The sequence below is a fragment of the Lemur catta genome, chromosome 25 (assembly GCF_020740605.2).
Source record: "Lemur catta isolate mLemCat1 chromosome 25, mLemCat1.pri, whole genome shotgun sequence".
Lineage (NCBI taxonomy): Eukaryota > Metazoa > Chordata > Mammalia > Primates > Lemuridae > Lemur > Lemur catta.
The window spans coordinates 5592805-5606063 of record NC_059152.1 but is presented as its reverse complement, the minus strand read 5'-3'; the positions used below and the strand labels follow the sequence as shown (position 1 = coordinate 5606063).

Below are 13259 nucleotides of genomic sequence, written 5' to 3'. Positions count from 1 at the left end.
TTAATTTGATCAGGTCCCATTTATTTATTTTCGTTGTTGCTGTGATTGCTTTTGGGGTCTTTTTCATAAATTCTTTGCCTAGGCGGGTATCTATAAGAGTTCTTCCAACACTGTCTTCTAGTGTTCTTATAGTCTCATGCCTTAGGTTTAAGTCTGTTATCCATCATGAATTAATTTTTGTGAGTGGTGCAAGATGCAGATCCTGTTTCAGTCTTCTACATGTGGCTATTCAATTTTCCTAGCGCCATTTATTGAATCGGGATTCTTTTCTCCAGTGTATGTTTTTGTCTGCTCTGTCAAAGATCATGTGGCAATAGGAGTATGGTTTCATATCTGGGTTCTCTGTTCTGATCCAATCGATGTTAGTTCCACTTTCTTGAAAGGCCCCAATCTCTCCCTGCTTTGTGTCTCATAACATGTTGTCTTGGCATGTTCTATGTTAAATTAGAATTTTTTTATTTGCATACTTATCTTTACCTCCTACCCCCACCACTAAATCATAAACTCTTTATGAGCAAAGATATGTACATAGCATGTAACAGATACTCAATTTGTTAATAGGATTAAAATAGTATAAGCTAGAAATAAAGATTGGTATTCACTTTTAATAGTCTCTTTTAACTTAGAGATAAGAAATCATGTTTTTAAGAAGTAACTTAAATGAAGCATTAAATAAATTTGGGGAAGTCTTTAGAAAGGTTTTTAGAGCCTTTGAAATAATTGAATGCTCCAAATATTTCAAGCTTTGCCCTTTTCTTACCTCTGTTGGTTGGTAAAATAACAAACGTTCAATGCTGAAGCTGAATTAAAATGCCTTTCACTTAGGATTATCTGATTTCTACCAGTAATCTTAGTTATGCCCATTCCTTATCATTCTTGATTATGTGATGTTAATCTTTTCACTTTTATTTTCTGTTAATTTCTTTTTTTAACAACTCATGACATGTGACGAATTTCTTTTTTATATATTGCTACCAGTGATAATAATATGATGATACCAAATCTTATATTTGAATAGCACTTGAGTTATATATATATATATATACACATATAAATATATATATGTTATTCTTAGAACTAGTGGATAGGCAAGGACCTTGCCTAAGGTCATGCAGCTAATAAGTGACAGAGTCAGGATTTGAACCCAGGTATTTTGCCACTGATGGAATGTGCCCTTTTCATTAAACATTCATTCCTCTGTTTTGCAGATTCGAAGACATGCTTTGGAAGGTTTTATGACTGAAAACAGGGAGGCAGGGATTGTTTTCGGTTCTCTGCCTATATACAGGGTGAGTTGGAGGTTTCTGGAACTAACTAGACGGTAACAGAGCAATAGGGAATCTACCATCTCATTTCTGACCCTGGGCTACCAAGCAAGGTTGGAGAAAAATCACAAAATCAAGTTGACCGAAGCTTCCAGAAATGTATTGTGTCCAATCTCACAGAATTCTTGGGTTCTGTGTGTCAATGGCCTGCATCACTTGTCTCTTTTTTATCTTGGTGGCTCTTTAATCACCTACAGGATAAAATCCAAATGCCTTAGCCTGCCTACTAGCCTTCCACGATCTGGCCTCATTTTCCATCACACTCTCCCCATACTCTCCCTATACTCCAACCACACCGAATTACTTGCCATGCCTTAAGCATCACTGGTCTCTCCGTTACCTCTGTGACCGTGCCCGTGTGGCCCCTCCACGCAGGACTGATCCATCTCTTGTTTCCCTCCAAATCCCCATGTACCCCTCAAGTCTCCAGTCCAGGTAACCTCTGTTAAAGAACTTATTAATTAACCCAGGAAATGATAAACCAAAGACCAAATATTTCAACTTAATCTTAACTTTTATATTAAATGTTACTTATCTTTGCCAAGAACATATTCACCATAACAGGTATCAAACACTTATGATAACAGATGATGCTAAGGGTGAACTCTCAAGAATTAATAGTGGGCACCTGGGGGGTGTAATTTGAAGAAGGTGGGCCTTCTCACCCCTCACCCCCTGAATTCGTATTACAGAAGTAATCACTTAGGCCGGGCGCGGTGGCTCACGCCTGTAATCCTAGCTCTGGGAGGCCGAGGCGGGTGGATTGCTCGAGGTCAGGAGTTCGAGACCAGCCTGAGCAAGAGTGAGACCCCGTCTCTACTAAAAATAGAAAGAAATTATCTGGCCAACTAAAAATATATATACAAAAAAATTAGCCGGGCATGGTGGCTCATGCCTGTAGTCCCAGCTACTCGGGAGGCTGAGGCAGGAGGATCACTTAAGCCCAGGAGTCTGAGGTTGCTGTGAGCTAGGCTGATGCCACGGCACTCACTCTAGCCCGGGCAACAAAGTGAGACTCTGTCTCAAAAAAAAAAAAAAAAAAAAAAAGAAGTAATCACTTAAAGTCTGTCTGACTAACTTATTTATGACTTCCAGGTGTCAAGCCCCACTAGTATACGATTCCTTCCGCTCATTGGTACAGAAGCACAAAAGGACGCTTCAGACGGCGTTACCGGAAAGAAGAAGGGAGGTCACGTTCAACATGAAAGAGTAAGTTAGCACCAATTCTGCCATTGATACTATGTACTTGATATCACACTCTTTCACTTAATCTTTGCAACACTTTGAGGTAGTTACAGTGATCATCCCCATCTTATAAATGAGAAAACTGAAGCACAGAGGACAAGTAATTTATCTGTGATCCCAAAAGAAGCAAGGAATAGAGCTGGGATTTAAACCTGGCAGTTTAACTGCAGAGCCTACCTACTTAAATACACTGCAAGGCAATTCAGACTTGGGTGAGCTACTGGGTCTCTGCTGGTCAGAATAACCTTATGAGAGTTTACAGATAATAAACACTGAAAAAGCACTCCCTTCCCGTCATGCTCTATCCCTTCACCTGGCTTTCCTTCTCTTCATAGCTCTGATCATGACCTGATGTTGCATCATATAAGAATTCATTTTATTTCCTAAGAGCATGTTCCATGGCATCTTTTTTTCCCTTAAAAAATTATTTATTTTAGGGAGGCTGAGGCAGTAGGATTGCTTAAGCCCAGGAGTTTGAGGTTGCTGTGAGCTAGGCTGACGCCACGGCACTCACTGTAGCCCGGGCAGCAAAGTGAGACTCTGTCTCACAAAAAATAAATAAATAAAAATAAAATAAAATAAAAATTATTTATTTTTATTGTTTCTATCCCACTAGAATGTAAGACTTGTGAAGGCAGAAACTTTGTCTTGCTTATTCTCTGCTGTAACTCCAGTGTCTAGAACATAAAGGGAAACTCAAAGAACATTCACCAAAACAAATAAGGAATGAATTTTAAAAAGAAGTAGAAGAAGAAAAATAGAACATAAAAGAAAAAAAGATCCATGCAGCTTGGGAAGTTCCCATAGCTGGGGGTCAGCAGGTTGATTTAGGGAACTAAGCCTCCTGCCTTGTCTCAGGAAGAAAGAGTTGTCATGTGACCTGCTGGTGTCTAAGCCTGAAGGATCTTTAGGGTTTGAATCTTGACCTTCAGGGCTCATTCATTGTCTTTTCCGTTTCCTTAGAACTCTACATCTCCTCTTTCCTTTTTCTTCTTTCTCTCCTCTTCCCCATAAAAGACCATGAAACAAATTGATACGTATCATAAATGCTGGTTGAACATCATTGGCAACATTAGACACTTCTTGGTCTGCATTTTTAAACCGATTGGGCTTAAATTTTTATATGTATTTCTTCACAAAATATCCAATTCAAAACAAACTTCCATTTCTTATTTATGTGATCATCGCTGGATTTTTATCTTCTTATGTGTCAGTGGACTCTCATATTATTAATATGCAGTTTTAATTATTAATGAACTCATTCTTGTTTTGTTTTGCTTTGAACCAACCCTTTGCAGATTATACAGTTGAGTCCCAGAACAGAGAACTAACTGCCCAGTTAAATAGTTTACAGCTTCTGCTCTTGCACCGCAGCCTTCAGGAGCCCCACCTCCTATTTTTAAGATACTTTTGCCCTGGAGGCACACAGGATTATTAAATAAATAACTGTAATTTTTTTCTAGGAGGATTAACATCTCTATATAAATTAGTGATGCAATTTGCGTCTGGAAAATTGTGTTTGTCATATATGCCAGTAACTAACTGACATGCTCTCTATTTCACAGCCATCACAGAAGAGGAGTTTAAAAAAAAATTTTGTCCCGCAAATAAATCTGGCTTCTTCCTTCTTCCCACCCATACCCGAATAAAGAGAAAAATCACAAGTGGTTGCTGCACATAAAATGGCAAAGTCTGGATGATACCCTGGTCTGGGTGAGAGGGAGAGTCCACCAGACACTGTCAGCCATCTCCGAATCCTCAGGCTGCTGGTGGAGAAGCTTAGGAAGCTCTGGGGACCTTGACTCCGAACACCAAGCAAGCAGCAAGCGGCCAATAGTTTAGGCAATGTTTCTTGTTTACTGTGAGCAAAATGACACCATAAGGAAACAAATGAAATCAATAGCATAAGTAGATCTAAAATAATATGGTTATTGGTGTTTAGCTTTCTAGCTCCTCCCATGGTTCACCCTAATCCATAACCAGAATTGTTACCAGAACATATGTGGTAAGTGTCAAAATCACTTAGGTGCCATGCTATGTAGTATACAAAGAGAATTATTGGTAAAAAGAAAAATGCACCAGGCAGACCTCTAGCTATTTTTCTTCTTCATTTAGAGAAATGTCATTGGGAAGGAAATGTCTAGCATTTCTTAGATAAAGGCAGAAATTATTGATATTTAGTCTAAAAATAGCTCCAGGTAAATAAAATTTGAATTATCTGATCTTTCTGAGGTTCATCTTTTATTAATTCTTTTATTAATTGATTTGGTATTTTGACCAACTGATCAATTTCATTTTTCATTTCACATGTAAAAAATGAAAGCATCTAAATATCATTAATAAATGAGATTTTTAATAAGTTAAAGGCATGAGGAAAGTATCAGAATTGAAGCCTGAAGATTGGATGATCTGGGCCTCTTTGAGACATGATTCTGAGCTCTTGAGTAATAAAATAAAAGTATTCCCACATCAAGGATTGATCTACTTTCCCCAAAGTACAAGGACACTTGGTAAGAAAAAATTGTGGTCCCTTAATTTTTGATTCTGCTTTTCCCTTCTGTGTAGGGTTTTATAATTCTTAAAACTGCACCATCTTTGGAAGCCAAGAAAATTTTTTGTTCATGTAAACTCCATATTTACATTTCTTTTTATGTTCATTTCTAGGCATGTATAGTACTATTAATAATTGTTGTTGCTAACAGGAATGTGATCATTTCTCATGCTGCTTTTATTTTTCTCTTTTTTCTTTATGCATTTTAATTACACAAGAAAATAAAGTTCCAAGAGAAAATACTGAGCTTAAAATAAGTTCTATTTTATTGGGTTTAAAAAATATGTTTAATGATGTCTATAATTTACTCACATGAAGAAAAGACTCTAGGAAAACTGTACAGTTACAGAACATAAACCATTTATCAACACCTAAGTAAGCCAGGAGATTATTTTTAAAAAAGTAGAAAAGAAAACTTTCAAGAAGTTTATGAAAATTATTTGATTTCGCATCTTTCAATCTCAGTTGTAAAAAGGCCATTTCATCTAGGCATAGATTTCCTAAAAACAACGTTGACCGCTCTGCCAAGCATCAATTCCTTAAATTTGGCATTCAAGACCCTAAATTAGCATCCCCTACCCTTTTTGCCAGAGGAGTTGATTCTCAGATATCTTTGAACAGAAATATACAATTGCTTGACCCTCTTAGGATTTAAAGATAATTTAGCATCTTTGCACATTATATAAGTGATTTTATTTTAGTCGATATACGGTAAAGAATGACATTATACATAATTGTGTAGTTATAATTTTTAATGATACACCAAATATGTAGAAAAGCTTTATCTTTTCCCTCATGTATGAAATGGTAGACTGATTATATTAGCCATTTAAAAAAGGCATGATTTGTTGAAAAATAACTAAGAATATTTTATTACATTATGTGTGATATGGGGCTAGAATGTTCACTGAAATATAAGGCAATGATTTCTGTTTCAGGTAATGGTAGACTAAGTAATTTGGACCAATCATTCCCTCTAAGGAACACTAGAATCAGGAAACATCTCTTTGAAGGTATCTTGGAGCAAATGAGATAGATGGCAAAGCATGAAGATGCCAGATTCCGGAGGAAGACTGAGGCTCAGGTAGGTCAGCCTAACTTTTGAAGCCAGCTTTCTCCTACAGGCATGTGCTGGTTCCAGAGGCTAAGAAACTGAAGTGGTAATTGGAGCTAAGTCTTTCTCAAGGGGTGAGCCCCTCTCACTTGGTCAGGGCTCCAAAGAACTGCATCCTAGACATATGTGTGACACAAACGTAGACAGATCTTCATTGGAAACTGCAGTTCACCTTCCAGTCATTTCAAACCCTGAAATTGGACTAAAGTGATCTTGAATTGCTAGACCCCCAGGAGCCTGCAGAAGTGGAGTAAGTAGTATGAAGAAAGATAATATCCTAGACTTTAAATTACATCTTTACTGTTTCAAATATATGTCTGACACACTATAACACATGACCAGGTACATAAGGAGACAAAACAAGAATGAGAACTGATGGAAAACAACAGGTAATGGAAAAAAACAGGGGCTCCAGATGTTGGACTTACCAGATAAAGACTTTAAAATAACTATGCTCACCATACTGGAGAAGATAAAACACAAGATTTAGAATTTCAGCAGATAGTTAGAAATTATTGATGAGAGCCAAATGGAAATTCTAGAGCAAAAAAAATGCAATAATCAAAATTAAAAACTCACTCAAAGGATATAACAATAGAGTCCAACTAAAGAGAAAATTAGTGAGCTGAAAATAGGTTAGAAGGAAATATTCCTATTGAAGCACTGAGAGATGAAAAATAGAGAAGAGAGGGAAAAAAACACAGTTGAGATAGTAAAAATAATAGGAGTCTCAGAAGAAGAGGAAAGAATAGGGTAGCAGCAAATACACCAATTATTTTTCAAAACTTCATAAAAGCCACTAACCAGAATCAGAAGTACCGTTAGCCATAGGTAGGATAAATAAATATCAGTAAAAATAAATGCAAATCTGTATATTTCATAGTAAAATTGCTGAAAATTGAACAGAAAGAAAAAATTATGGAAGCAACAAGAGGGAGATAAAGGACAAATTATCTTCATGAGTAACACAATTAGCCTGACTTCAGCCAGCTTCACCACAAAATAAAAAGGGGATGAGGGCCAAAAACCAGAATGTTCAGGACTTTGAGGTTACAAAGTCCTGAAACAGAATAAATGCCAACCCAGCATTCCCATTCAAGAGAAAATATTCTTCAGGAAGGGCAGTCAAATGGCAATAAGATTTTGACTTACAAAAATTGAGAGAATTAATCACAGTAGACATACATTAATGAAAGTACTAAAAAATATTCTTTAAGCAGAAGGAAAATGGATAAGCATTCAGAGGTAGAGAGAAGACAAAGAGCAATGATATGGTAAATATATGGATAGCCTAAATGAATATTAACAGGATACAGCAATAGCAACATCATGGAGTTTAAAAATGCAAATAATAAAGTAGATAAAATACAAAAGAGATATGAAAGTGAGGAGGAGAATAAATACGGTCAAAGTGTTCTGAGGCTCTTAAATTGTCTGGAAGAAGGTAAAAGTAACAATGTTCACTCCACTTTGATAAGGCAGGGATGTGTCATAATCTCCATGGTAACCACTGAAAGAATAGTAACAGCATACCGGATACGGCTGAGGACAAATACAAGAGGAAAAAGAAAATGATAAATGTTATTTGATCTAAAAGAAGGCAAAGAAAGGAAGAAAAAAGGGTTATAAAAGGACAAGAAAAATAGAAAAAAAACATAGTAACCTGGTGGATTTAATGTTAAATATACCAATAATTATGCAACTTTTAATACATTAAGTATTCAAATTAAAGACAAAGATTGTCAGAATGAATAAAACAAAATAAAATCCAACTATATATTGTTTACAAGAAATACATCTAATATATGAGAACACCAAACTGTTGAAGATAAAAGAATGGGAAAAGATGTATAATGCAAAAACTAACCAAAAGAAAGCTGGTATAGCTATATTAATATCAAAATACACTTCAAGAAAATACAGTAAGCAAGAATCTTCATAACAGTTCTATTCATAGTAACTCAAAACTGGAAAAAGCCTAGCTTCTACCAACAGAATGACTAAAAAATGGTGGTATCATAGTACAATGAAATATTCTCCATGATTAAAAAGTATAAAACATGAATGTGTGCATTAAAGACATCTCAAGAACATGTGAAGTCAAAGAAAACTTACAGAAAGAATACGTATTGTGTGGTTCAATTTTTATAAAATTCTACAGCAGGCAAAACTAATCTTTAGTTAAAAAATTTTAAAACAATGGTGGCCTCTGGGGGAGAGGGCAGTTGTCACAGGTTGATTGTGAAAGGGTATGAAAGAACTTTCTGGGGTGATGGTGATGTCTTTATCATGATAAGGTTCAGGTTATACAGCTAGGTGTACATATCAAAATTTATGGAATGATATTTCTGCAATACATTGCATGTGAATCGTCTCAAAAAAATTAAGAACTGTAAACCAATACTGTAGTTAATAATATGCATGCTAATATGATTACCAATGTCTTCAACTTACTTTGAAATGCATCCAAAACATAAGATGGACTAAGGCAAAGCGGAATGAACTGCTGGATGGATGTGTGGTAGAGCAAATCTAATAACATGTTAATTGTAGAATCGAGGTGATAGAAATTTAGTTATTCATTCTAGATTTTTTTTCAAATTCTCTGAGTGTTCTAATTTTTTCCATAATAAAAGGGGGACAGAAGTCTAATGAATAAATCAATATAACATTTTAGAGAAAAAATTAAAGGAGCCCTATATAAATACAAAGGTATATCTATGTTCATGGCTTTGAAGACTCAATATTGTGAGGATGTCAATTCTTTCTGTATCAGTCATCTATTGCTATATAACAAACAAACAAAAAAAACAAGAGGCTTAAAACAATCATTTTGTTAGAGGCCTCCTGGGTGCTGGGAACATTCTACTTCTTGACCCGATAGTAGTTAACAACGGGTGTTCACTGTGTGATGATAAATTAAGTTTTACATCTATTTTTTGTTCAACTTTCTGTAGGTGTGTTGTATTTCACAATATAAGTTTAAAAACTTAAAACTACATGTTATGGCATCAAAAATAGACCAAAACTTCTATCCGTGAACTGACGTTTAGAATTATTGCATGTTGTACCTTAAAAAAGTAAACTAGTTTCTTTTAGCAATTTTTGTGTTTTATTTCTAAATAATGAGCTATGAGAGAAGGGTCCAGGTTGCTTAAGAGTTACTTGGTGATGTCCTAAACTAGACTGTATTGGGGCCAGGCAAAAAATGCCATGTGACATTTCACCCATCTTGGCATATGAGTGGTACCTAGTTCAGAGTGTTGTTCTGAGAATTCAATGAGTTAATATACGAAAAATGCTCAGTGCCCACCCATAGGAAGCACTAGTTAAGTGTATCCTATTATCATTATTCTTAATGTTGTTGTTCTTATTACTATTATGTCCTCTTGCATCAATAGATAAGAAAAATATAAAAATTGTATAGATTCTACACGTCAGTTAAGGCCAATGGTTGTCAAATAGCTGTACATTGGAATCACTGGGAGGAACTTTCGCAAAACAACGCTGTGGTGGGAGGGATATACAAATAATTTCCCCAGAGTATGTCCACAGCCTAATCTCCAGAATCTGTCTATCTGTTACCCTACATGGCAAAAGGGACTTTGCAGATGTGATGACATTAAAGGGTTTGCGGTGGGGGGATTATCCTGGATTATCGAGGTTGGCCCAGTGTCGTCACAGAAGCCCTTGTAAGAGGGCAGCAAGAGGCTTAAAGGCAATAAAAAGAGATCTGACGACACAAGCAGATGTTGGAGTGATGTGCTTTGAAGATGAAAGAAGGAACCGTGAAGGAATAGGGGCTGCTGCAGAAGCCGGAAAGGCTGGAAAACAGATTCTTCCCGGAGCCTGCAGAGGGAAGGCAGCCCTGCCGACACCTTGACTTTAGCCCTGTAAGACTCATTTCAGCCCTTGGCCTAGAGAACACTGAGAAACATAAATCTGTGTTGTTTTCAGCCATTAACATTTTTTATAGCAGCAGAAAAAACTAATGGGAGGGGGTTTACAGTTACATTTCAATCACGGGGATGAGCATCATTTTTGCTGCTATTGTTCTAATTTTCCCAGGTGATCTCTCCTCCCTTGCAGCAAGAGTTAAGAAGTACTGAACTAGGTGGGGGTGAAGAGAGAGGGTAAAATGTTTGGAGACCAAGGGAACTGCATGTTATCACTGGCTGACTCCATATAATAGAGAAATTTAAGATCACAGAATAAGGATGTATTAATAACATTTTGATACTGGGACAAACTAAAAAAGAAATATTAATAAGACCCTGGTTGTTTGAACAGTGTCCAAGAATTTCCAATGAAGTCAACCTCAGCTATATGCCATGTGTTATTATTTAATTCATTTACATGTCATGTGTTTTGTTTGTTTTGCTCTTTGGTTTTAGGCAAACTAAATTATAAACTTTTTGAGAAGCGGGGAAATTTTACTTTTAAAACTCTCATTTTAGCAATTAAGTATGCCTAGGGTAAAAAAAAAAGTCTGATTGAAGTGAATTATTGGATTAAATCTAGAGGATACAATCTTGCCATAAAACTCTCTCTATCTTTATTCTATAATATAGATACCCCATCTGTTATTTAATTCAGCCCGGTTTTGAGGCCAAGCCCACCCACCCTTCTGTGTATGGCCAGGATATTTTGTGCCATATCCTATCATGTTTTAGGATAACATAATTAGATTTATTCTAGTCTAGCAGATTTTACTCCCACCCAGCTGAGAACGGCTCATAATAATTACCAGTATAATAACAGTTACCAACGGTAATCTTTAAATGAGACAAAAAAGAAAGTCTGAAAGATATAGGGCAAAGCACATCCTTTCTGTATAAGAAAAATATTCAAAAAGAGGGTTATATACTTTGGCCATTACGTCTAGTGTAAAACAAGAACATTTTCCCCCAGGGCACTTCCCGATTTCCTTCAGATCTTTGCTCAGATGTCCCCTTATGAGACAGTCCTTATCTGAGCATTCCCATCTGAAATAGCACCCTCCCCTGCTGCCTTTCACATCTGCCCCTATGTTCTCTACCTTCCTTACCTAGTCTTTGAAGGATTTAGCACCAATTGATAATATTCATTTGTTTTTGTTGCTGTTGTTGTTACCTGTTCCTTCTCCTTAGAGGATAAGGTCTCTGAGAATAGGAACTCTGGTTAGATCACTTGCTGTGTCCCCAAGGTCGACAATAGTGCCTGGTACAGAGTAGACGTCTACAAGTATTTGCTGAATAGCAGTTTTACACACATGATGTAGTGGGAAAATCATGAGGCTTAGAATTAGGAGATCGTTAATCCATTAAGATTAATTGCCCAGCCGGTGCCAACTCGCAAGCTGTGTGACGTCAGGTAAGTTACGTAACCTCCTTGATCCTCATTTTCCTATCTGGAAAATAGGAGTGTTACCTGTCCTGTTTTACCTCAATGTCTTAAAAGCTACAGGGTGATGTGCTAATACCATGCATTGTTTTTATTGTGCATGGCATGGTGCAGCTGCCCAGTTAGAGCGGACCTGTCCCGTGACTTTTGTCCTTTAACCATTGCATTCCAATTGAGGAAAGTGAAAAGGATATCATTTGCCTCTTCCAAGTTGACCTATTTAAACTGTCTTTTGATAGTAAAGGCTTTGGAAAGGGAAGAATAGAGAGACAATAGGAGTTACTGATGACAATCCAACAACACAACCACCACCAATATCAAGGTCTCCAGACCTCCTACCCTCTTCTGTTTCTCTGCCTGCTTCTTGCTTAGGCTAAGCAGAAACTGAATAGGCCTACCAGTCACCCTGTCAAAAAACTATATTATTAGCAGTCAAATAGATTATCAAGGGTTAATAACACCTAGAAAATGTGTAAAATATTGGTTCTGTAGAGTCTGATGCCTGTGGTTAGCTCCCTATTATAAAGAACAAACATCCTTACAAATTATCTCTTCAGTGGCTTTTGCTTTCTTTTTGGAAAGTATAAATTATCCCTGTGCCATAGGGACTAAAGCAAAGCTATCATTTTGTACAGCATAAAGGAAGTTATTCCTTTTATTAAGTTCTTCTTCTGTATGGCTTTCTTTTATAACTTACATTTTCTTATTTCCTTCCTTAATAGGACAATTCCACACTTGAGAAAGGCAATTCAGTATATGGTTTGTCTCTTGAATCATTTCATTCTGCTTGAAAGCTGCATATTTGGAACTACCTTATTCTGGTAACTCATTGAATTGTTTTTACTGTATTGTACTTTAGCTTTGTTGAGCCTAAATTGAAGGACACTATAATAAATAGCAAAGCGGAACCCACTGTTGTACTTATTACAGGGATGCAATGATGATAGCACCATCCCCAGATCACTCAGAGACTTTCACAAAGACTCAAGAGAGATTCAGGTCTCAGGGTTAGGAAAGGCTGTGCTGATCTGCTTTGATCTTGTGGACACCATAATTTTTATAATTGGATATTGTTTCCTTTTTCTCTGATGGCTTAGAAGGTTTAGAGTCAAATTCATATTTTTCCCCCAGCAACTGTTTTAGAACATGATGACTATGCTTCGTATTCTTGTACAGATATTCCTCTGGCTCAGATTGCCCAAGTAATTTAATTTATCCTTTTGTATGTATTTTTATAAATTAATGCAGTCCTTTCTGGGAGAAGGTCTAGTATGGGCGGATGCTTACACACACACACACATACATTTTAACGGACTTCATTTTTAAGAGTAGTTTTAGATTCACAGCAAAATTGAGCAGAGTAAGTTCAGAGATTTTTCCATATGCCCCCTGCCCCTACGTGTACATAACCTTCCCTATTATAAGTATCCCCCACCAGAGTGGTACATTTGTAACAAATGATAAACTTCCATTGACACATCGTTATCACCCAGTATTCATAGTTTACATTAGGGTTCACTCTTGTGTTGTACATTCTATGAGTTTGGACAAGGAGATAACACCTTGGTTACATAAGTATTCTGGCTCGTGCCTCCCCAGAAGGATGGCTAGCCCAGGGGCCGGGCTGGAAAAAACACTGCAG

At 36.7% G+C, this 13259-nt stretch overlaps 1 protein-coding gene across 1 annotated transcript in view; it reads left to right on the top strand.

Annotated features, from left to right (window-relative positions):
• WDR64 (WD repeat domain 64) overlaps positions 1–4654 on the top strand; it is a 79931-nt gene extending 75277 nt beyond the window's left edge. Inside the window, exons 26-28 of the mRNA XM_045536957.1 lie at positions 1209–1289; positions 2421–2534; positions 4136–4654. Coding sequence (XP_045392913.1) covers positions 1209–1289; positions 2421–2534; positions 4136–4219 — 279 coding nt within the window. The 3' untranslated portion in view covers positions 4220–4654. The remainder of the gene's footprint in view (positions 1–1208; positions 1290–2420; positions 2535–4135) is intronic.
• Positions 4655–13259: the final 8605 nt, after the last annotated feature.